Source organism: Tursiops truncatus, chromosome 17 (genome assembly GCF_011762595.2).
Source record: "Tursiops truncatus isolate mTurTru1 chromosome 17, mTurTru1.mat.Y, whole genome shotgun sequence".
In the NCBI taxonomy this organism is placed as follows: Eukaryota; Metazoa; Chordata; class Mammalia; order Artiodactyla; family Delphinidae; genus Tursiops; species Tursiops truncatus.
In genome coordinates, this window is record NC_047050.1 from 30,612,184 (window position 1) to 30,638,258 (window position 26,075).

A 26,075-nucleotide genomic window follows, 5' to 3' on the forward strand; every position below is an offset into this window, starting at 1 on the left:
ATCTCCCTGAATAAAGAACTGGCCATTCAGCTGAATGCCTTTGGATCTGATAGTTAGGCCAAGCAGTCAGCTGAGTGCCTTTTGTTGGTCCATGCTCTGTTTGGGCAGCTTCCAGCTTCCTGACGGAGCACAGCAGGTACTAGATTCTGACTATTTCTGCCCTACCTGGGACTTCTCTAGTGGGCAATCTTTGCCCTGGAGTTTCTTGTTGGGTTTGCCAAGACACTGTGCCAGTCCTGCTTCCTCCCTCTTTATCTTTCACAGGTTTACTTCCCTCCCTGTAACTTTATCATAGTGTTTGCTTTCCAGGGAACTCAAACTCAAACACAAGAAATAAAAGTATGTGGCAAAAGTTTTTGAAAATGAGGAACATTTCGACACAGAAGCACTATTGATGAAAAAATATTGCAGTTTGAAGTATAAATAAAAACTGCCATAAGAAAATCATACAATAGATTTTCTAAATAATTATAAATACATAGAGGTAAAATACCAAGGGAGATTTTCAAATATTAAATGTTTGGCCCCTTGGTTTAGATGGTCACTTCATGTCAATATAAAAATATTAATATTAAAATTTTCTGAATATTTTTAATTCAAAAAATAGCACAGTTTACATGTTATAAATCTATTACTGTGTATACCAAGGCCACTGAATGTAAATTTCTTAATTTAATGTAACTTTTTAGGCATCAATTTTCCATTATTTCCTATACAGAAATAAGTAATCCTATATTCATCTATTTATATTTATATTAAAGATCTTTTAGATTATCCATTTTACTATGTAAGAAGCAATGTATTTCTACCTCAAATGAACTTCATTAGCATTTCCTAAGTCTTTCAAACGTGATAATTTGTAAGCAGCATAAATAAATTGCAGTTTATGAGCATTTGAAATAAAGTAGTAATGCAAGTCACATAAACCATTTCTTAAGCAAAGTTTTCTTTTTTGTCATCTTGTGGTACCACAGATTTAGACAACTCTTCTCTTTTGATATGCATATTTTGTATTCCTTTTCTTATTCCCAAATTTTATTACCCTCCTCTTTTCTGCCTCAGATATTTTGGTTCCTATTCTATAAGAGATTTTTGCCTCTTGAAACGAAAATGTCAAATAGGTTAAGTCCTGCTTAAAAGTTATTGAGTGATAGCAACAATACGAGACAACTTTTGAGACAATTTTTCAACTACTTAATTTTGACTACTACTGATTTGGACAACACTGAAGGTGTTTTTTAAATTTACGTCCAACTCTTGAAGGACTTTACACCAGCTCAATTTCTAACATAGATTTTTGATATTATTAACTCATAACCATTCAGCCTGAACATGACTAGTAATCGAGGATATAAACACCTGGCTTGATTGTGCTTATAAAATATGACTCTATTACACAGGATTTACCTGAGTGATATTCAGACAGCTGACTAGCACAAAGTGTGTAGTACATTAAGTTGCTGGAGAAAAGCATATTACTTCCCTGAAGGGCAATACATTTTCTATTTCTGGGGCTTTCTCACTAAATAAAACAACTTTTGAACATAAATAGAAGAGACTGACTCAGTTCACTGATAAATATCAAGTAGAGGAATGAGGGGGTCTGTTTAGACATCATTATTCTAAACAACAACAGGTATACCATGTGTCACGTATACCAAACCATGAGACTGGCTAGCATGGAGTGGAAAGGCTCGCAGTTTATACAACCAGCCTTACACTCAAATATACACAGCTATACTGAGTAGCATCTTGACCAGTGAAGGGAGATATTAAGAACTGGCTTCTTAAGGAAAAACAAAAGCAATAACTATAGATGTGAGGTTGAAAAGAAAATTCCTTAAGATATTTAACTACTTACTTATACTTTGTTTCATTATGCAAAAATGTGATAAAATAGTAAAATATAAACCAAAATAAGACTAGGGAAAATAGAATAGAGAGCAAGAAATAGAACATAGATAAGTAATATAAAATAAAAAATATGGAATTATTCAAAATGTGGACATCAAAATATGTTATATAGTCATTTCCAATACGAACACTTATTTGAAAATATAATCATTGTAAGTTGTAACATCTAAATTAAATTGAGATTATATAATTTTAAATATGATATCTGCAGTAAATGGATTAATTCTATATTAATATTTAGTTAATTTCTCATGTTACTGTTCTCAGTAGCACAAGAACTTTAACCAAGAAGAGAGGTTGCTGGGGAATGAGGCATCTCTGCTATCTGGGGACACCCTGCTTGATTATCACTGGGCTTAAGTAAGTGACTGAACCAGAACAGTATTAATTTGGATGCTCATAATTAATATGATGTGGAACAATGAAGGAATAAAATTTTACTACCCATGGTCACCAATATATTTAAATTTATGAAATACTTAAACTATTCCAACATAAACTGATGTGACAAGCAATAAACAGCACATGTTTAAAATATGTAATTTGTTTCAACATATGTATATATCTGTCAGCATATCCAGCAGATCTATATAATCAAGATAATGAACATGTTCATCATCCTGAAATGTTTTCTTATGCCTCTCTGTATTCCATACTGCCCAATCTATCTCACTTGTCCTTAGGCAACCACTGAGGTACTTCGTATCACTATAGATTAGTTTGCACTTTCTAGAATTTTATATTAATATAACAGTACAGCATGTACTCCTTTTTTGTCTGAAGTTTTTAACTAAGCATAATTATTTGAGCTTCATTCATTTATAGTACAAATCAGTAGTTCATCCTTTTTTATTGCTGAGTAGTATTCCATTATATGAATATTCCATAGTTTATCTATTCACCTATTGAGGATATATGAATAGTTTTCAGTTTTTGTTTAACAAAAATATGTCTGCTTTGAATATTTGTGTAGATGTCTTTGCACAAATGTTTTCATTTATCTTGGGAAAATGTCTGAGTGCAATGGTGTCTGTATGTTTAACTTTTAAAGAAATTGTCAGCTTGGCATGGTTGCTTTGGCATGGTCTGTCTTTTTAAATTTAGCCACTGTAACAAATATGCATCTTATAGTGGTTTTAATTTACATTTCCCTAATAACTAATATTGCTTAGTATCTTTTCATGTGCTTACATGGCATCTGTACATTATCCTTGTTGAAGTTTCTGTTCAAACCCTTTGCTTATTTTTGAGCTGCTTGCTTTCTTTTTATTGAGTTTTGAGAATTCTTTACATATTCTGGATACAAATCCTTTTTCATATATGTGTTTGCAAATATTTTCTCTTAGTTAATGGAATGTCTTTTTATTCTCTTAGTGTCTTTGAAGAGTAAATTTAAAAAATTTTGATGTCCAACTTACCATTTTCTTTTATGAATTGTGATTTTGGCATTAAATATAAGAAATTTTGGTTTAAGCCATAGTCACATATACTTTTATCCTAATTTTTTCTAGTTGTTTTACAGTTATATGTCTTACATTTAGTTTCGGACCACTTAGAATTCATTTTTATATATGGTACAAGGTGTGGATTAGAATTTATTTTTTTGCATATGAACATCCTATGTTCTCAGTACCATTTGTTGAAAAATTATCTTTTCTCCACTAAATTTTCTCTGTATTATTGTCAGAAATTACTTGTTCATATATATTTTTAGTCTATTTCTGGACTCTCTATTTTGTTTCACTGATCTAGTTTTTCTATCTTTACACCAATGACACACTGTCTTGATTAATGTAGCTTTAAAATAAGAACTGAGGTAATTCCCTGGTGGTCCAGTGGTTAGGAATCCAAGCTCCCACTGCAGGGGGTCCAGGTTTGATCCCTGGTGGGGGAACTAAGATCCCACAAGCTGCATGGCAAGGCCAAAAAAAATAAATAAATAAGACTTGAAATCAAGTAGTGTTTTCAAACAGGTTTTGTCTATACTAGGTCTTTTGAATTTGCATATGAATTTTAGAATCAGCTTAACAATAACTACCAAAAAGCCTGCTGAGATTTTTATTGGGATTGTACTGAATCTATAGATAAATTAGGCAGGAATTGACGTTGTAATAATATCAAGTTCTTGAAGCCATGAATAAGGCATATTTGTCCCTTTGTCTTCTTCACTTTCATTTAGCAAATTTTTGTAGTTTTCAGTGTCTAGGTCATACACATTTTATTTGGATTGATCCCTAAATATTTGATATTTTTGATGTCATTTTATTTTTTTTTTTAATTTCAATTATTGATTATTCTTTGCTAGTATGTGACGGGAGAAAATTATCCCTACGTCACTTGCTTCTCAGCATGTCTCATGAGCAGAGGCACTGATAATGTCTTTCTTTTGGACTTTATTTCCAAAGATGTTTGTATATCAACAATCTTGGGTTATAGAGAAAGCATCTCCCTCCACAATAAAGGGAGGGTTTGTTTACTCTTCAATTAAATAAATAAAAGACCTCCTCTGGGGAAAGGTTAAGCAGCTTACTGCTTATTGAGGAAGGGAGAGAGTGGCATTGACGTATATACTCTACCAAATGTAAAATAGATAGCTAGTGGGAAGCAGCCACATAGCACAGGGAGATCAGCTCAGTACTTTGTGACTACCTAGAGGGGTGGGATAGGGAGGGTGGGAGGGAGACACAAGAGGGAGGGGTTATGGGGATATATGTATACATATAGCTGATTCACTTTGTTATTCATCAGAAACTAACACAACATTGTAAAGCAATTATAGTCCAATAAAGATGTTAAAAAAAAATTTAGTTTCTCTAAGCTTGTGGCTCCTCTCCTGCACGTAACTGATTACAAGTATAGGCGTTAACAGGCCCAGTTCATGTCACCCTTTGAGAACTGGGGCTCAGGGAACTCATACAAATGGCTACTGCTTTTGAGTCTTTCTTTTTCTCTGAGTCAGGAATCTCATGTCTTCTGCCAACATTCATGAAAGTGTGGCAGGCTAACTTGCTAGCTTACAAATAGGGTAAAGTCTTAGACCCTTCACAGTCTTGAAAACATATAGAAATACAATTAATTTTTTGTATTATGGTCTTATATCTTGAAATTTTGCTAAACTCACTGATCAATTATAGATAATTGGTTGATGGCATCCAATTTTCTACATAGACAGTCATGTTGTCTGTGAACATTTTGACAGTTTTACTTTATGTTTATTACACTAGGTAAAACCTCCAGTAAAATGTTGAATTGAATTGATAAGCATGAACACCCCTGTCTTGTTCCTGATCTTATGGGGAAAGTCAGACATTGTGAATTTTGCCTGGTTGGGTGAATATTTTTATATCCCTATAATTATTCTTGAGCTTTGTTCTAGGACTGTTACTTAGAAACAATTTGATTACTTCAGGTGTTTTAAGATTTGTTAGGTAGGACTGAAATAGTGCTCCTTCTGGGATAATTATTCCCCACTACTGAGGCAAGACTCTTCTCAGTATTCTATCCAGTGCCCATGGACAACACGTGACTGGTAGGAACAAATACTGTTAGCCCTATGTGAGGGTCAGGCATTGCTTCTTTTATATCTATCACAAGATTCTTTCTCCAGACTTCAGTTGCATCCTTACACACATATGCTGACCAATTCTCTCTCCCATCCCTTAGGAGTTTTCTTTGATAATCTCTAGGTCTTCACTCTGTTCAGCTCTTTCCTCTGCATTACTTTGTCTTGTGAACTATAGCCACCTTATTCTCACTTGACTCTCAGCTCTATCTCCTCAACTGAGAGAATCTTCTGAGCTTTGCTTGGATTTCTGTATGTTGGGCCACAGCCTGGAAATTCTTTCAAGACAGGAAACTGGGGCGGTTTCTGGGCTTATTTCTCTTTGTTTTTAACTCTCAAGATTCACTGCCTTTATTTCTTGATGTTCAATGTCGTGAAAATCATCACTTTATATACTTTGTCCAATTTTTGGTGGTTTTAGGTGGAAGGATAAATCTGATCCCTATTATTACATCTTGGCTGGAAGCAGAGCCCACCCTTATACTATATTTTTACATAACAAAACTCAATAAAATTCTATTAAGAATATAAAACTGATCACATCTATAGAAGGCAAGCAATATATGTTTTTATAATTGTGTACTGGCAACTCCCACTGCATATGACATACAAACACATACAATTTTGCCCAAAGTTCAAAAATTATACACATTATACCAAAATATGAAGTTTTAATTGTATCTAGCAGCTTCCTATTCTTAAGATATTTATTAAAGTTCACTTGAATATAACATATGCTTTATTTATATTACTAAGACAGTATTTATATTTTATAACTAAAATTATAATATTAGTTTATGGTTATATTCAAATCCACACCTTCAAATTCTTATGTAAGATGAAAGCAAGGCTAATACTAAGTACATTTAGGAAATATATGATTAAATAACTTTGTGTACCAACATGGGCATCAGGTAAACAGAAGGAATAAAAGGCTAAACTAGTTAAGTACAAGTACTGCTGTATAGTACAGATTAGAAGAGAAAAACATAAAGGAGAAAGAAAAACAGGGAAAGAGGGCCAAAGAAAAGAACAACTTGGAGAAGAATAATGCTTAAACACATTAGTAACAGTTATCCAGGATGGCTGGTATAGGCTGAAACCAATGTGTATAGAGCTGTGAATACAAACACAGATTGGGACTTGAATTTTATTCTTCATTCATTCAATAATTATTTGTTTAGTGTTTACTACATTCCAGTTATTGCTTAAAACAGAGTTCAGCAAACTAGGACAAACGACCTGTTTTTATACAGCCCATGATCTAAGAAGAGTTTTTACATTTTTGAAGGTTAAAAAAAAAAAAGATATGTAATAGAGATGGTATGGGCTTCAAAGGCTAAAATATTTCCTATCTGGTCATTACAGAAAAAGTTTGTCAACTCCTGGTTTAAGATCTTGGGGATACAACAGTATTTATTTATTTATTTATTTATTTATTTATTTATTTATTTATTTATTTTTTACTTAGAAAATGTTTATTTTGTAGTTTAAGAGGCTTGTTTTCCCTGCCCGTCAGTTGACAGATGTTTAGTGACACTTAATATGTACTCAGAATAAGGTTTATTCTAAAGCTCTCTATATGCTATAATTGTATACCTCCTTTGCTCGTTATTTATTTATTTGTTTACTTGTTTGTTTATTTTTTAACATCTTTATTGTAGTAAAATTGCTTTACAATGGTGTGTTAATTTCTACTGTATAACAAAGTGAATCAGCTATGCATATATCCCCATATCTTCTCCCTCTTGTGCCTCCCTCCCACCCTCCCTATCCTACCCCTCTAGTTGGACACAAAGCACTGAGCTGATCTCCCTGTGCTATGTGGCTGCTTCCCACTAGCTATCTATTTTACATTTGGTAGTGTATATATATCCATGCCATTCTCTAACTTCGTCCCAGCTTACCCTTCCCCCTCCCCGTGTCCTCAAGTCCATTCTCTATGTCTGTACTTTATTCCTGTCCTACCCCTAGGTTCTTCTGAACCATTTTCTTTTTTTTAGAATCCATATATATGTGTTAGCCTATGGTATTTGTTTTTCTCTTTCTGACTTACCTCACTCTGTATGACAGTCTCTAAGTCCATCCACCTCACTACAAATAACTCAATTTCATTTTTTTTTATGGCTGACTAATATTCCATTGTATATATATGCCACATCTTCTTTATCCATTCATCTCTTGATGGACACTTAGGTTGCTTCCATGTCCTGGCTACTGTAAATAGTGCTACTTTGAATATTATGGTACATTACTCTTTATGAATTATGGTTTTCTCAGGGTATATGCCCAGTAGCGGCATTGCTGGGTCATATGGTAGTTCTATTTTTAGTTTTTTAAGGAACCTCCACACTGTTCTCCATAGTGGCTGTATCAATTTACATTCCCACCAACAGGGCAAGAGGGTTCCCTTTACTCCACACCCTCTCCAACATTTATTTTTTGTAGGTTTTCTGATGATGGCCATTCTGACGGGTGTGAGTTGATACCTCATTGTAGTTTTGATTTGCATTTCTCTAATGATTAATGATGTTGAGTATCCTTTCATGTGTTCGTTGGCAATCTGTATATCTTCTTTGGAGAAATGTCTATTTAGGTCTTCTGCCCATTTTTGGATTGGGTTGTTTGTTTTTTTGATATTGAGCTGCATGAACTGCTTGTATATTTTGGAGATTACTCCTTTGTCAGTACAACAGTATTTAAAAGAAAAAAAAAAAAACTAGAGAAAACCTTGACCTTATGAACTGATATTCTATTGAGAGGGATACAGATGAGCAATAAATAAGTGAAACATAGTTTGCTGGATGATATGTAGAAAATTAAACAGGGAGGGAAATTGGACTGCTAGAGATGAGGTGGTCTCAAGGTCCATAGAGCAAGATGGGGATGATGGTCTTGGTGTGAGAGTTAATCTGATTATCTAGACTTTAAGGTGATAAAGGCCATAAAGAGATGGTGGCAAGCTGAGACACTCATTTTGATTGTGACTATTGTGAGAAGGGTAGGAAAGGGAGTGGTGTGTCACCCAAATCTCAGGGTTCTAGGACTCTTAACTCTCCTGCCAATAATGAGATAGATACCAGGGAAGGGAGTGGTCTTATTGGAAACAACCAGAGCTTACGGCTCCCTCTGCATAATCAATGATGTTTGGAATAAGGGAGCTGATGTTCATAGCTGGGTTTTGAGAAGGTTTATTTGAAGGTAATGTGGAGAGTAAACTGAAGGAAGGAAACATCACAGCAGGGTCCTTGGAGTGACAAAGTTCTAAGATTAGACATTTCCTGATACAGACAATATATCAAGAAGACGCCACTGGGCTTCCCTGGTGGCTCCGTGGTTGAGAGTCCGCCTGCTGATGCAGGGGACACAGTTTCGTTCCCCAGTTGGGGAAGATCCCACATGCTGCGGAGCGGTTGGGCCCATGAGCCATGGCTGCTGAGCCTGCGCGTCCAGAGCCTGTGCTCCGCAATGGGAGAGGCCACAACAGTGAGAGGCCTACGTACAGCAAAAAAAAAAAAAAGAAAGAATGAAAAAAAAAATGATGACACCACTAACAAGCTAAACTTTCTTAAAGTTTAATATATATGTGACAAGAGACAGAGTTGTTCCTGTTAGCATGATGACATAAGAAATACCTTATTGAGTCAAATTAATATTTAACCATATTGTTTTCATTAAAATGTTTGTTAAGCACCTACTATGTACCCAACACTGTTCTGGGAACTGAAAATAAAGTGGTGTACAAGAAAATATAAACAAGCTCCATCTCTCATGAAATTTACATTTGAATGCTGTAGATAATTTCAGTTTTTTACAAGAGCTGTGCAAGTTGGAAGATACTGCTTTAAATGGAGTGGGCAGGGAGGGCACTCTGTGGAGGTCCCTTTTATGCCAGCTGTTTAAAGATGAAATGGAGCTAGCCATTCCAGAGCGAGTGAGTGAGGAGAGACAACATGAAAAAAGTGAGAAGGCCCTGAGGCAATAAAGAACTGTAGGAACACTGATTTATGACTGTGGCAGTTTCTCCTCAGGCAGTTTTGTCAGAGTGCACTATTCATCCTGTGATGAGACAGGACCCCATGGGACAGCCCTCAAGCCATAGGCTGCCTAGGGTTTATTCTTCACTTTTTTCTGCTGCTACCGAGCACAGGACCAAAGAAGAGTGTATGGGAGGGTAATTTTTCTCCAAATATCATGCCCGTAAGATTCAGAACATTTCGATGTATCCTTTCTTTGTCCACAATGGTACAGTACATGTACATTTCCACAATGATACAGTACATGGATGGTTTGGGCTTCACTTAAATATCACGAGTCTCTCAAACCCTGTGTTTTCATTACTCTTCTCACTACTATGAATTCTTCTAGCTTGATCCTGAGAATAATTGCTTTTTTTTTTGGTTACTTCCTTTATACACTTATTATAGATAGCAGGAGGGCAGGAATATTAATAGTAATCACACCAGCAGCAGTAATAGTTGGCATTTATTGAGAGCTCGCATGTACCAAGCACTTCACATGTAGTCATTAATTTAGTCTTTAATCCTAAAATGGCAAGCACTACTAATCCCATTTTCCAGGTGGAGAAACCGAGGCAAAGGGAACTGAGTAGCTGTTCAGTTCTTACAGCTAGCAAGTGCTCAAAATTGGCAGAATGAATGCAGGATCATCATGTTCTTATAATTAATGTACTATACCCCTCTTTCTCAAGTTATAATTTGTAAAGATAAATTCTGAGTATACACTTTCACTTTACATGTGTTGTTTGGACTTCACTTAAAATATCACAAGTGTCTCTCAAACCCTGTGTTTTCATTACTCTCATCACTGCTATGAATTCTTCTAGTTTGATCCTGAGAATAATTGCTTTTTTCTTTTTGGTTAAGATCCTTTTCTTTTCCCTCAATCTCAATCCTTATTTGAGCTTATTCTCAGACCTGTAGGCTCTTGGCCAATCCATTCAATCATATTCATTCTTCACTCTAGTTTTCCTCCGATCATGTTCTCTTCACAATTTTCTCAGTCCTACAACTCAGTCAGTCTGTGTTCCCTTTCCCCCCAATAGACTTAAGATTTATTGTTTTGAATATTAGTAAGTTTAGAAGATGGAGTACCAGTCACTTGACTTAAGTTCACTTTACCAGATAATTTCACTTTTGCATGTTAGACATTAGTATTTGTGCAATTGAATTTTGTCACTCAGATAAAGAACAAATAATAAATTTTATTGGGTAAAATGATTGGGTGAATTTTTTCTACTCATAAGTTTTCCTTGTCTTTATGAGCAATTTCTTAGTTTATTGAAAACTATTTAACATAAACTGACTAAATCAAGTAAAGTTTAAGAGATTATATATGAAAATAAAAAGTGAAATGGATTTCATTGCATAAAAACAGCAAGCAGCTCCAAATGCTCTTAAAAAAAGAAAACCCAAATCCCTTAGTTAATAGAAAAATGACTTTTAATTCATTCATTCATTCACTTATTTGTGTATTTATTTTTCTGGTGCTTTTAGTCAAATCTAAAAATTCTAAGCGATCACAATGCCTCCTAAATTTGACTTACAAATGAGGATACCAAATGAGAAAATATAACTTAGAGAATTAAAAATTATCTTTGATTTTACTTCATTTATATTTGTAGCCACCATATGTGGTTCATTTTATAAAATGAATTAGCTACCTAACCTCACTCAACAGTCTTTACTTATTCATCTCTATATCTGCAGCAAGGCCCTGGGCAAAATGACCAAGATACAGCAGAGCAAGACATGGGAAACATTCCTTACCTTTAAAGAAGACAAAATTCCCATCACTGTTTTCATAAACTGCATCGATACTAGGAGGCAAGCCCCGCCAGAAGTAAGTAATTTGCATAGGGTATCCATCCATCACCCTGTTGTTTCTTACTCGCCAAAACCACTGGTCCTACAAACCAAACACAAGCATCTTTCAACAAAGGTGAGACCTTGGGGAATTTCCCTGTGTGATGGTTTAATGCTTTCACAGCTAAGCTAGTGCTGTTATCACTGGCCTGTATCAAAACAGTCAAAGAAACAGCTACCTTGCCCAGAATGATCACAAACGTTCTGTAGTAAACTACCCAATGTCTAATCCATACATTGTGGTTAAAAAGATAATGTAAAAATACATAATCTTGGCAGTTTACATTATCTCCAGGGCTTTCTAGATTGAAAAACAGAGGTAGCACAGACAAGTTCCTGCCAGATTTGTGGATTAAGTGAGCTTTCCAAAATATAAGAGCAGCATATGAACACATGCACCTTTGCATTTACAGACATGTGCAAGATCTCCACCTGAAGTGTTGGGATGAAATAGGGAGGCCATGCCTCCTGGTATGCCCATGTTACACCTACTTTCCCATGTAATTATAAGTAGAGTCCTTTTTCACCTTCAAATGTGTCCTGGGTTGGATGATAAATTATATTGTCACCTTAAATGAACAAAGTAAACTTGAAGGAAGATCAGCAGAGTGGATTCCAATCTGGGTCAATTGCCTCTCCTATTCGCTCTTATAATAACCTGTACTTCACTCAGTCATAGCACAGGCCGTTTTATATTAAATGTGTTTACTCTTATCTCTAGTGAATAATATATATGACTTGCTACATAGCAGGTATTTATAAATATTGTTGACTTAATAATTAGACTACACACAATAGTTTTCACCATAAATTCTCACTAAGGGCAAAAACTCTTTCCCCAAAATGTATATCTGATGACATTAAATTGTTTTCTATTGAAAATTTTGGAATAATTTAGAAATTATCCAAAGTGCTTTAATATTAGAAAAAACTAGGTATATTTAAAAAAATTAGTTTCCAGTAAATTAAAATTTACTATTACATTTTATTTCAGTATTTGCAAGCAGAGTTTTACTTGCAAGTTATATATTTGTACTATTTAGATAAGTGCATATCACAAAAATACTTCCATTTCAATTGTCCTCTGCTCTCTTCCCCCAGCTTAGGTATTAGCAAGTGATTTATTATAGAGCTTTCCCAAGCTTTTGGCTAAGAATAGTTTAGCCTGAGTAGATTTCCTAGAATTTGTCAGTTATTCATATATTCATTCATGCACACACACACAGTCTACTAAGGATTCTTGGATTTCAGGTGATATGATAAAAAGGAGATTTCTTCCTATCTAAATGAATCCCAAATATTAAAATTGTCTTAATAATCTTTGAATAATTGCTCTAGTTATAATGGGCTGTCTTCTCTACTTATTTTGCTATTTATAGATAAAGGAGGAAGTAGGGGGCTTCCCTGGTGGCGCAGTGGTTGAGAATCTGCCTGCTAATGCAGGGGACACGAGTTCGAGCCCTGGTCTGGGAGGATCCTACATGCCGCGGAGCAACCAAGCCCGTGAGCCACAACTACTGAGCCTGCGCGTCTGGAGCCTGCGCTCTGCAACAAGAGAGGCCGCGATAGTGAGAGGCCTGCGCACTGCGATGAAGAGTGGCCCCCACTTGCCACAACTAGAGAAAGTCCTCGCACAGAAATGAAGACCCAACACAGCCCAAAATAAATAAGTAAATAAATTAATTTTTAAAAAATCAGAGAGAACATTTCCCGGCTGTGGTCAGAGGAAGTGCTGACTACTGAATAAAAAAAATAAAAAAAAAAAAAGGAGGAAGTAGCTTAATTAATGACTGAGCTTACATTCTATTCTTGTTCTGTTCCTTGATAACTGTGTCACCTTGGTTGAGGTGCTAGTTACTGAGTTATTACCAGTAACTGACTCATAGTATGATTACTATATTAAATGTAAAGGACTTTCTGAGGATCTGGCACATGGTAACATTAAAACTCTTGGTGGTTATTGTTAAAATTATATTGAAACTAGGTACCCTGGTTTTCCTGTTTATAGTTCTGTTTACAATTTTGTCTTGTTCCTTATTTCTTCTTCAAATTTTAATCATATTTTGGCTCTAGACATGCATCTCCTTCCCACAACATCTCCTTATGTTATTAACCTTATGTTGATAATTTCCACAGTACCAGGTATCCTGAATTAATAAATGTTTTGATCCACGTGCAGGAGATACATTAAGCTGATTTTAAATTACAAAGTTATTTCATGAAAAGATTGATCTAAGAAAATATGTATGGGCATTAAGATCCAAACTTTAATGTCAGCAGATGATATGCTGATAATTTAAAACAAAAACAGCATCTTGGTCTAGCTGCAACAGGGGTTTTTAACTGGGTGTTAAAGTCATTCCAATCTCCACATAAAAAATTTTTAAATTATTGTAATATATATCCTAAAATAAATAAAAATGGCTAAAAACCTACTGGATTCTGACAAAGAAATAAGTGACCATGATTATTTATGGAACAATTAAACAAAAAGCTCTTTAAGATGAAGAATAGGAAGAAATTGGATGAAAACCCTGGAAATATATTCCAATTTTTCTCAGAGAAACACTTCACATTGCTAGAATCTCCCCCATACTGAGACAGGGCCAGTGGCTCTTTGGAACAAATAGGCTGCAGTCAGAAGATAGAAGTACAATCCCAAAATGCCACTAATGATGTAAGAAATGAAATTACTCCCTCAAGATAAGCAGAGTTAATTTGCAAATCTTCTCAAGGTAATGCGGAAGCATAGATGAATTCATGATTATTTCTCATTGATAGTAGCCTTGGCAGAGAGTCATATAAATTGTAGTTGCTCTGGTTGTGATTCTATTCAATTTATTCAAAACTCCTCTGTTTAGCAGCATTCAATGGTACAAATAATTTAGTAAGTATTCTGTCACAGATGATGTAAACACATACCACAGTCACAATAGATGGCTACTTCAGAAAAAGTGCTTGTGACTAATTTGCAGAGAGAGGATATTTAAAATAATATTGAGGTCTCAGTGCAAATTATCCTTCCAAATTAAACTTTCTCTGACCACCTTATCTAAAATTGAAGCCCTTCACTCCACCCACCCATACTTGCTTTTACTCTCTCCCCTCTTCTGCTTTTTCATTATTGATTACATATACCATTGTTTTACACAATACATGTTTTACTTATTTTTTGTTCATTCTCTCTCCACTGGAACAGCAGCTCAATGATGGCAAATGGGTCTGTCTTTTGTTTTCTTATGGCTTCCTATTTCCAGGAAAATGCCTTGCACACAGTAGAAGCTCAGTAAGTATTTATTGAAAGAAAACAAAAGTTAGGGAGGAAAGGGCAAAGTTAAAGTAAGTGATTTTTTTTAGAAGCCAAAAGCTATATGGGAGTCACAAGAACACAAAAGTGCTATGAATAGAAAGATGATTAGTACATATTTCATTTTCTGCAAGGGTATGATATATAAAGGACTTTGAACCATGGGTGGATGAAAAAAAAATGTTTTCACCTTTCCAAACAATGTGTGTTTTGTTTTGGCCTATGATGTAAAGGAAAGAATGAGGAATCACCTCTACAGCCCCCTAAAAATATTGTTTATATCTTGCCTCTGACCTCTTTTTGGCTACAGCTCTTATAGAAAGGGTGGGAAGGGATAGGATACACTAAAAATAATCACAGCTAGCACATTTGCAAAGTCAACTTGTGATAAAGCATCGTGCTTAAAAATTACCAAATAGGAATTCCTACTTAAACACCAATATTTCACTTCAGATATGAACACTTTGGAGCTTATACATAGATTTTTCTTTCCATGTAGTATGGGATCCAGACAGACCATTTTTTTCACAAAGATAACAAATCCATGGTATATATCACAAAAAGTAACATTCAAGAGAAATACAGTTTGCTTTTCTTCTGTTCCCTTTAAAATTCTGGTTTATAATCTAATCTGCACGTTGTTCACAGACAACTGTACAGAAAAGGTGTCCTCCTGCTGTCTGCATATGAAGATGATGATGTTACTGATGTACTTGCAGTAGAGGATGCTGTCTTCAGGCCTCTTTATAAAAAAACAATTAGTAGAAATGACTTACTTTTACTTCTCTTCTAAGATATAATATTTGTTTATTTAACCAACAACTTGTTGTAAATCTATGAATGTCTCACATGTCTCAATATGAACGTTTCCAGAAGGCATTCACTGTTCTCACAGCCCCCTCCTGCTGTGCCACCTCAGGCTTCCTCTAGTCCTTCCCACTTCTAAAATAGCATCTCAAATCTCTTGATTTTTCATCATCATCACTGTCACCATCCTACTCAGGCTGCCACTGCATTTCACTCAGATGACTGCAATGCCAACTGAAAGCCACTGGTTTGCCTCCTACTGCATCTGAAGCAGAATTCAAACTCAGCCCTGGCCCCAGCCCCTGTGCAGCCCCTTACGGGGTTCTTCTGTGTTCATGGTGTTCCAGTCACATGGGCTTCCTTCTGGTTTCTCAATAGAGTCAAGCTTTTTCCTTCCTCAAGACTTCTCCTATGCAGTTTGCTGCACTTTGAATGTTCTTTCCCTTCCTCATACTTTTCACTGATTGTGAATCATCTATTAGTTCTCAGCTAAAATATCCTTTCCACAAAAAGGCCTTAGCTGTTCCTTGATTGAAATTAGGTGACTCTACTATACTATTTCACAGTAGTCTGTAATTTTATAGTACTTACCCAGTCAGTTACTATATAATTATTTTTGTGTCTTGAAGTCTTCCCACTGTTCCACTGTGTTATGTGCCCCAGAACAGTGGGTTGGCAGGGATACTGAATTACCAGCTTTGAGCACTGTGTCTTGCAAAGTGTAGGAGCCCTAAACATATTTAATGGACATACCTCTTGATCTTTTTTTAATCAAACCACATGTGTTGGATAACAAATATACCCGATTGCTTAAATCAAGGTAACTGATTAATATGGGTGCCAAACTATTTATTAAAATGACATTCTAATCAAATCAAGGGAACTCACCAGTTATGAAAAAAATTAGAAAAATATTTATGACTATAATACAGATTTATTTATAAGCAATCATATATTTTCTTTTTTTTGAGGACTTAATATATGGCTTGGAGAGTGTCTGGGGAATCTGGTGTTCAAAATTAATCTGGTTCTTAAGAAAGCAAAATCAGACATGTAATAATAGTGGAAGAAAGCCCAAATCATGGCAGCTATATGCATAATAAGGGGGAAAGCAGTCTGAATGAATGCTTAAAATTAGAGGAAGAAATGTTGGCCTTCTACTCTGTGGTAGGCCTGTATTTGTTTCTACTGCTTCTAAGGCAGAACGACACCTCTGAGACCCCCAGTTCCACCCTGGAACCACCCTTGGAAGCCAGAATCATCAAGTGATCTCACAGGTAACTGGAGTTAAGGAGCCAGCAGTGCATGGGTAGCTACATAAATCTGGGCAGGAAATGGAGCCAGCAAGGACTTCTAAGTCTAAGAGAAACATCCTTAGAGATGCCTCCTAAGAGAGCATCTGTCCCAGGCCACTGCTGTTTTGAAAGGTCAAGAGGAATAAAAGGGAAATTTGAAGACAAGATTACCGATGGCCATGTTTGCAGTTAAAAGAAAAAATATGCTTTGGTGCTAACACTTTCCCCATTTGGACTGACTCATTGTCTTACACATTCTTCAAATGCACGGAGTAAAAGCAAATGATCAGAATTTCTTATAAAATTTAGTGGTCAAACATTGTTTAATCATACCATATGCTAGATCCTATATCTCTCAATCATGTGCATAATTACTGAGCCTACTGGAATACAATTCATATTAATGAATAACAACTATTAGGCTAAATCTACTCATTTTTAGTAATATATATTACTAAATCCAACACATAAATTACCTACAAGTTTTAAAAAAATCTTTTTATATTGAAGTAACTATAGAATCATATTATAGTTTTAAGAAAAAACAGAGATTCCTTACACTCTCTCCCGTTTCCTCCAGTGATACCTCTTTCATAACAAAAATACAATATCAAGACTAGACACTTAAGATTGATACACTCCACTGACCTGCTCAAAATTTTACATGCACTTGAGTGTACATGTGTGTGTTTATGCTAATTTTAATATCAAAAGTAAACCTTTATGATGCAGAGATATGAATGTTGCCACCTTAACCAAGTGATCAAGCTTTGCATCAGTCATAGTAACTTGATATTATACACCACCTAACGTGATAAAACATAGAATACCTAGACATTTGAATGCCACAGGATCATCTATGAAGTACAACCATGTAGAAGCCAAACATGTTTAAAGTAGAATTTCATTGAGCCTTTAGGCTTAACTTCTTCCAGTTTATAGGAAAAAGGAATAAGTTAAATGACACTTAAACAGTCAAACACATTTCAGAATGTGAGATGGTATATAAGAGAACTGGCCTAGTCTCAGCAAGAAAGAAGAAGAAAAAAAAAGGCAGGGAGAAAAAAAGCTGTAGAGAATAATCAGTTAAAAGACCTAAATAGACATAACAACCATATGCAATGCATGGATAGTCACCGGATCCTCTATTTGGAAGTGAAGTTTCATAATATCCACAACTTTCTTTCAAATGTTTCACCAAACGCTTGGGCATGTGTTTTGCACATGCACACATACATATGTAAAGAAAATAGAGGCCAACACTAACCGTTCTTAAATCTATATATTAGATGTGCATATGCTCATTCTTCCAACTTTTCTGTAATTTTGAAGATCCCGCATGCGGCAATGAAGATCCCGCATGCTGCCAACAAAGACCCAGCGCAGTCAAATAAATAAATAAATAAATTGTGAATTGTGAAAGGTACTGGTATATTTAAAGAGAGAAAGACCATTTACATATAATTAGCTATATTTCTTTTTCAACATTGGAAAAGAAAAAGTAAAATTATAACTTAGAGAAAAAAAAAAAACTATGAAAGGATGCTTAAAAGATGTATCTAGTAAAGGTAATACCATTCTGGGAAGCTTTCATTATTTTATCACAAGAGCTGACACAAACTGGCTTTAGATATATAAACCTTAGGAGAAAACCTGTTGAAAGTAACCATTAAAAGATACTTTCTCATCAAGACAGTCATGAATGTCTGCAATGATTTTGCAGGCACAATTTTCAGGGCTCATCAATCAAAGATTAACCAAATGTCATTCCAGGAGAAATGATACAGCAGTACATCTCAACAGGTCAAATAGGCCTGGATATTGTCTGTAGTTTTTGAAAAATGCTTAAAACACAGACTCACTATAATGGAGGAAGGAAGTAAGATATTAACAAGTGATTCTTCTAAATCAATTTCAAAAGTCACAATGCTGGAATCTCCCTTAATATCTTTAACTATTTTCAAGAAAGAATCTATTATAGTTACCATCTGGATTTAGAAATGTAAATTATTTTAAGAAATAACATGTATATTTTTGTTTCAAATGAAAGGAGAATTGGTATTTTCAGAATAATTTGTTTACCATATGTGCTAAATTTATGTGATACTTTTTATAGTCTCCAACTGTAAAAAAAAATTTTTTTTCAATCAACTTATATTGAAAAATCTACACACTAAAAGGTTTAGTGATATGTCAGATATGGATCACTTGTTAATTAGTATTTATAAAATCTTAACAAAAAGAATACTAATTTTTACAACTGAAAATTAATAATTATCCATACATAATGTAATAACATAAATATTTGTTTTTATTCCATTTATATATGCAAATGATGAATGGTTATGAAGTATTTCTATATGAAGTGTAGTTAAGCCCTGTAATAGAAAGATCTGAGGAGCAAATGAAAGATGGATGTGTGTCGACACTGTTTTCTTTTTAGGTCCTTATATCATTTTTTTCCTGTTTCTTTTTGCATCTACTCTTGTTCAGAAACCACTTTGCAATGATTGTGATGAAGAAAAGAACAGTTTACTAAAAAATGCTTAATCAATACACTGCCTTTAGGGAAAGGAGCCTCAAATGGTAGATATGATTGTACCACACAGTACTATGACATTTTGCTTTCCCTCCACTCCTATGAGGATCATGAATATTGGCAGGGTGATCTAAATTTCAATTCACATATCATGTAATTGAGTTGAAAAAAAAGAAAAGATTTCATTCCTCCCACTGAACTAGCAGTTCTGGATTCCAAAAATATGAACTCTTTAAGAATGTACATTCATTCTAGAGGGGAAAAGAGGCAAACAACTAATTTCAAAGGCTGTGTGAAATGCTATTATTGCCATCTCTATAAAATGGGAACTACCATTTAGTGAATATAACGAGCTGGGAAACAGTTGTGTCATTAGCACACCTATCAAGAATTACCATCTCTTTATTTTTGACCTGAAGAAAGATGTCTCATTTACAATAAAAACCATGTTCCTGCTGAATAAAGTGTAGTTTATTTTTTACTCAAGGTAATTGAGAGGGCAGTTATTCAATTTAGTTTTTTAACCACAAAATCTAAAATTGTCTCCTCAATTATTTTCTATCAGCTCATCAAGTTTTATTTTCTTCATAATATCTATCGTTCTCTGAAATTATCTTGTTTATTTGGTCACCTGTCTCTCATCATAGTATGCACCTCATCTATCTTATTCAAACACTGCACTTCTCAGTTCTGGAATAATACCCAGCACTGTGTGTTAAATAAGTGTTCAAAGACAGAGAAAAAGAGATAGTGAAAGAGAGACACATGAGCAAATCTTTTCCTTGGCCTGGATGTAGGGGACCTGGTTTGTCAATGTTTAACTTAAGTGCCCCCACAGAAAGTCTTCCCCAGTCCCTCTTTACAGCCCATACAGCACCCAGATCTACCAAAGAACTTAGATCACTATATGGAAATCATCCATTTGCCAGCCTGTTTCTACATGTTCTAAATGAGCATCATTATCATTTGCTTTCTCCCTTCCTCCCTCCCTCCCTTCCTTCCCTTTTTTTTTTTAAGACTCAATTCAGACTTCACCATCTCCAGGGACATTCACTTAATACTATGCCTCTATTTCCCAAGAGCTCTTTCTTCCCTATAGGTGACCTTTCTGTTTTTCCCATTGCATTCTGTAGTATAGTATTGGCCACGGTGCCATGACAAGGTCATGATATAAAGAAGGGGAAAGAGAGATATTTCATGAGAAAGAGATGTTTCATAATGTGACATCAGAAGAATCAAGGGTTGAGCTAGAGCTATGGAGTATTATTTTTATGGCTTCCTCTTCAACCTGTTATATTCTTTCCCCCCAGTCCTAACCATACTAAATGGAGGAAACTCATTGAGCTGAAAGAATGTGGAAAACAGAGCAGACAATCAGTGATAAGAAATATATCCTGGACAGAAATAGTCATCAATAGACTCTATGCAAAATCTCTGAGCAAGGGCAGAAGCCTAAGGGGGAAGGGAGGAAAGCAGGCTAGATGCCCGGAAGGGAATATGCTGGAGGGAAACTTTTTTTTTTCTTTTAAAGGGATACAAAGTTACTTGTCAACAAATTAGGTGTTAAAGGTCTATGTTGAATTAGAGGTTTGCTCCTAAGAGATAAGCGTAGATTGAGTGGAAAATTCTCAAGAAATTACAAAGCAAAAAAAACCGTGAAAGATTGTTAAGGGACTTAGTTCAGAGTTCAGGTGCAGTTGTTACCATAACAGGAGAGACTAATCCTCATTACCCTTACCTAATTACTTTATGCTAATATAATCTTGAAAACATGCCTTCTGTTGCTACTGTTTTGCTGTGGTTTATTTACTTAACTAGGGAGTTCAAAAGGTAATTGATTTTCCTTAAACTCAAAGAAAGTCCTCAACAAACTACCTGATGTGCAATAAAATAGTAATGAACTTCTAAATTTGTTCTGAGGGAAGTCAGATTATCACAATCATTAGCAAACGTAAAGCACTTGTGCTATTGGTTCACAATCTATCAAGTGAAACTATATGAGTAAGCAATATTTGCTTACTGTTGAATTAAAAAAAAGAGAGAAACTTCTCCAAAGTAAATATAAGTTATTAAGTTTCCTAATATTTCAGTTAAATAATGGAGCCTTGGACAACTATTGATGTGGTTGAATAATTTTTGAAAATTATTCTAAGCAAGAAGGAATCTAATAACAGAATATTAAATAAAATTGATAGATAAGATTTGATGGTTTGTGAAATTATAGAAGCTTAAGATGGTAATATTTTTCAGTAAAACAAATGGTATGTCTCTTCCACTTGGTTGGAAGATTCATAAATTAAGAGGAATTTCAGAAGCCTTTGAAGGTGAGGAAAGATGATGTTGTTGACTAGACTTTCATAGGTCCTTTCATAGGGGTACTATAGAAAAGGAAGTAACACACATCATACCAAAGGAAGGTATAAAATAATCTATGCTGCACCAGGTTGAGAGTAATAGTGGGTAAGAGAACACATATCATTTTTGGAGAAGGGGAAATGAGATTTGAAAACCAGAAGTTTAAGTGGTTTGTGGTGGGGATGAGCTCTAGGGAGGGTGGAGTGGTCACAAGAGGAAAATAAAAATTCTAGAAGCAACTGCACATAAATGCTATATGAGATGAAAACAGTATCTTGATGAGATATCCAATGCCAGATCAATAAAATAGAACATATAAGAAAGCAGGTATAGAGATGAAGGACTATAATGAGGAAAAAATAAAATAAGAATAAATGTAGAATTAGAAGGATCTGACAAAAGCTGTGCAGCATTGTGCTCTAGCTATGGGGCAGATGCTTACTAGGGTTTAGAAAAGAAAGCATTGGGGATTTCAGGAGGCAAGCACATTACTGCAATGACTGGAAAGAAGAAGACATTTGTTTCAGGTAAAGTATCAATAGTAAAATGCTAAATATTGAAACATACACATCCTAGAGTGAGGATGCCAAGTGAATAAAACAATACTGCAGATAACAAACAGTAACCCAAATTAGTCTCCAAGTGTTAAAAAAAAGAAAAGGTAATTTATGAAAAGCATTTAAATAGGTGGGAATATTCCTCCTTGCTCAATCACACGTATTTCAACTGCTCATTTATGCTATACTTATTTACAACTTATATGTTGGGGGATATAGTTGAAAGTTCAAGTATAATTGAGAATATGTTACCCTACCTGTATTTCTTCATGCAGATTCAAATTGACATGAAAGTGAAAAAAGAAGACCAGTTTATTTAGTTGAGCAATTTAATTTTTTTCTCTGTCTTCTGAAGACAGAAATAACTCCTCATTTATTGTTTTTGCAAGATTTCAGCACATTTCAACTTTTTTTTGATTTGTACTGTGTGGTTAAAAAAGAATTTGAAAATCTAGCCTTGGTAAATTTAAGAAAATTGAAATCATATCAAGTATCTTTTCCGACCACAATGCTATGAGACTAGATATCTATTACAGGAAAAGATCTGTAAAAAATACAAACACATGGAGACTAAACAATATACTACTTAATAACGAAGTGATCACTGAAGAAATCAAAAAGGAAATCAAAAAATACCCAGAAACAAATGACAATGAGGACACGACGACCCAAAACCTATGGGATGCAGCAAAAGAAGTTCTAAGAGGGAAGTTTATAGCAATACAATCTTATCTTAAGAAACAGGAAACATCTCAAATAAACAACTTAACCTTACACCTAAAGCAATTAGAGAAAGAAGAAAAAAAAAAAACCCAAAGTTAGCAGAAGGAAAGAAATCATAAAGATCAGATCAGAAATTAATGAAAAAGTAATGAAGGAAATGATAGCAAAGATCAATAAAACTAAAAGCTGGTTCTTTGAGAAGATAAACAAAATTGATACACCATTAGCCAGACTCATCAAGAAAAAGAGGGAGAAGACTCAAATCAATAGAATTAGAAATTAAAAAGGAGAAGTAACAACTGACACTGCAGAAAGACAAAGGATCATGAGAGACTACTACAAGCAACTCTATGCCAATAAAATGGACAACCTGGAAGAAATGGATAAATTCTTAGAAATGCACAACCTGTCAAGACTGAACCAGGAAGAAATAGAAAATATGAACAGACCAATCACAAGCACTAAAATTGAAACTGTGATTAAAAATCTTCCAACAAACAAAAGCCCAGTAACAGATGGCTTCACAGGAGAATTCTGTCAAACACTTAGAGAAGAGCTAACACCTATCTTTCTCAAACTCTTCCAAAATATAGCAGAGGGAGGAACACTCCCAAACTCATTCTACGAGGCCACCATCACACTGATACCAAAACCAGAAAAAGATGTCACAAAGAAAGAAAACTACAGGCCAATATCACTGATGAACATAGATGCAAAAATCCTCAACAAAATGCTAGCAAACAGAATCCAACAGCACATTAAAAGGATCATACACCATGATTAGCTGGGGTTTATTCCAGGAATGCAAGGATTCTTCAATATATGCAAATCAATCAATGTGATACACCATATTAACAAATTGAAGGAGAAAAACAATATGATCATCTCAATAGATGCAGAGAAACCTTGTGACAAAATTCAACACCGATTTATGATAAAAACCCTGCAGAAAGTAGGCATACAGGGAACCTTCCTCAACATAATAAAGGACATATATGACAAATCCACAGCCAACATTGTCCTCAATGGTGAAAAACTGAAACCATTCCCACTAAGTTCAGGAATAAGAAAAGGTTGCCCACTCACACCACTCTTATTCAACATAGTTTTGGAAGTTTTAGCCACAGCAATCAGAGAAGAAAAAGAAATAAAAGGAATCCAAATTGGAAAAGAAGAAGTAAAGCTGTAACTGTTTGCAGGTGACATGATACTATACACAGAGAATCCTAAAGATGCCACCAGAAAACTACTAGAGCTAATCAATGAATTTGGTAAAGTTGCAGGATACAAAATTAATGCACAGAACTCTCTGGCATTCGTATGCACTAGTGATGAAAAATCTGAAAGTGAAATTAAGAAAACACTCACATTTATCATTGCAACAAAAAGAATAAAATATCTAGGAATAAACCTAAGGAGACAAAAGACCTGTATGCAGCAAATTATAAGACACTGATGAAAGAAATTAAAGATGATACAAATAAATGGAGAGATATGCCATGTTCTTGGATTGGAAGAATCAACATTGTGAAAATGACTCTACTACCAAAAGCAATCTACAGATTCAATGCAATCTCTATCAAATTACCAATGACATTTTTCACAGAACTAGAACAAAAAATTTCACAATTTATATGGAAACACAAAAGACTCCGAATAGCCAAAGCAATCTTGAGAACGAAAAATGGAGCTAAAGGAATCAGTCTCCCTGGCTTTAGACTATACTACAAAAGTACAGTAATCGAGACAGTATGATACTGGCACAAAAACAGAAATATAGATCAATGGAACAGAATAGAAAGCCCAGAGATAAACCCACGCACATATGGTCACCTTATCTTTGATAAAGAAGGCAAGAATATATAGTGGAGAAAAGAGAGCCTCTTCAGTAAGTGGTGCTGGGAAAACTGGACAGGTACATAGAACACTCCCTAACACCATATACAAAAATAAACTCAAAATAGATTAAAGACCTAAATGTAAGGCCAGCACTATCAAACACTTTGAGGAAAACATATACAGAACACTCTATGACATAAATCACAGCAAGATCTTTTTTGACCCACCTCCTAGAGAAATGGAAATAAAAACAAAATTAAACAAATGGGACCTAGTGAAACTTCAAAGCTTTTGCACAGCAAAGGAAACCATAAACAAGACCAAAAGACAACCCTCAGAATGGGAGAAAATTTTTGCAAATGAAGCAACTGACAAAGGATTAATCTCCAAAATATACAAGCAGCTCATGCAGCTCAAAGCAAATAAAAACAAACAACCCGATCGAAAAATGGGCAGAACAACTAAATAGACATTTTTCCAAAGAAGATATACAGATTGCCAACAAACATGTGAAAGAAGGCTCAACATCATTAATCATTAGAGAAATGCAAATCAAAACTACAATGAGGTATCAACTCACACCCGTCAGAATGGCCATCATCAAAAAATCTACAACCAACAAATGCTGGAGAGGGTGTGGAGAAAAGGGAACCCTCCAACACGGTTGGTGGGAATGTAAATTGATACAACCACTATGGAGAACAGTATGGAGGTTCCTTAAAAACTAAAAATCGAACCACCATATGACCCAGTGATCCCACTACTGGGCACATATCCTGAGAAAACCGTAATTCAAAAGAGCCATGTATCACAGTGTTCATTGCAGCATTATTTACAACAGCCAGGACATGGAAGCAACCTAAGTGTCCATCAACAGATGAATGGATAAAGAAGATGTGGCACATATATATAATGGAATATTACTCAGCCATAAAAAGAAACGAAATTAAGTTATTGGTAGTGAGGTGGATGGACCTAGAATCTGTCATACAGAGTGATGTAAGTCAGAAAGAGAAAAACAAATACCGTATGCTAACACATATATATGGAATCTAAGAAAATAAAAAAACGGTCATGAAGAACCTAGCGGTAAGACGGGAATAAAGACACAGACCTACAAGAGCATGGACTTGATATGGGGAGGGGGATGGTTAAGCTGTGACAAAGTGAGAGAGTGGCATGGACATATATACACTACCAAACGTAAAATAGATAGCTAGTGGGAAGTAGCCTCATAGCACAGGGAGATCTACTTGGTGGTTTTTGACCGCCTAGAGGGGTGGGATAGGGAG

At 35.0% G+C, this 26,075-nt stretch overlaps 1 protein-coding gene across 1 annotated transcript in view; it reads right to left on the reverse strand.

Moving 5' to 3' along the window:
- MMP16 (matrix metallopeptidase 16) overlaps window positions 1–26,075 on the reverse strand; it is a 342,034-nt gene that overhangs the window by 41,838 nt on the left and 274,121 nt on the right. The window contains exon 7 of the mRNA XM_019926341.3: window positions 11,266–11,404. Coding sequence (XP_019781900.1) covers window positions 11,266–11,404 — 139 coding nt within the window. The remainder of the gene's footprint in view (window positions 1–11,265; window positions 11,405–26,075) is intronic.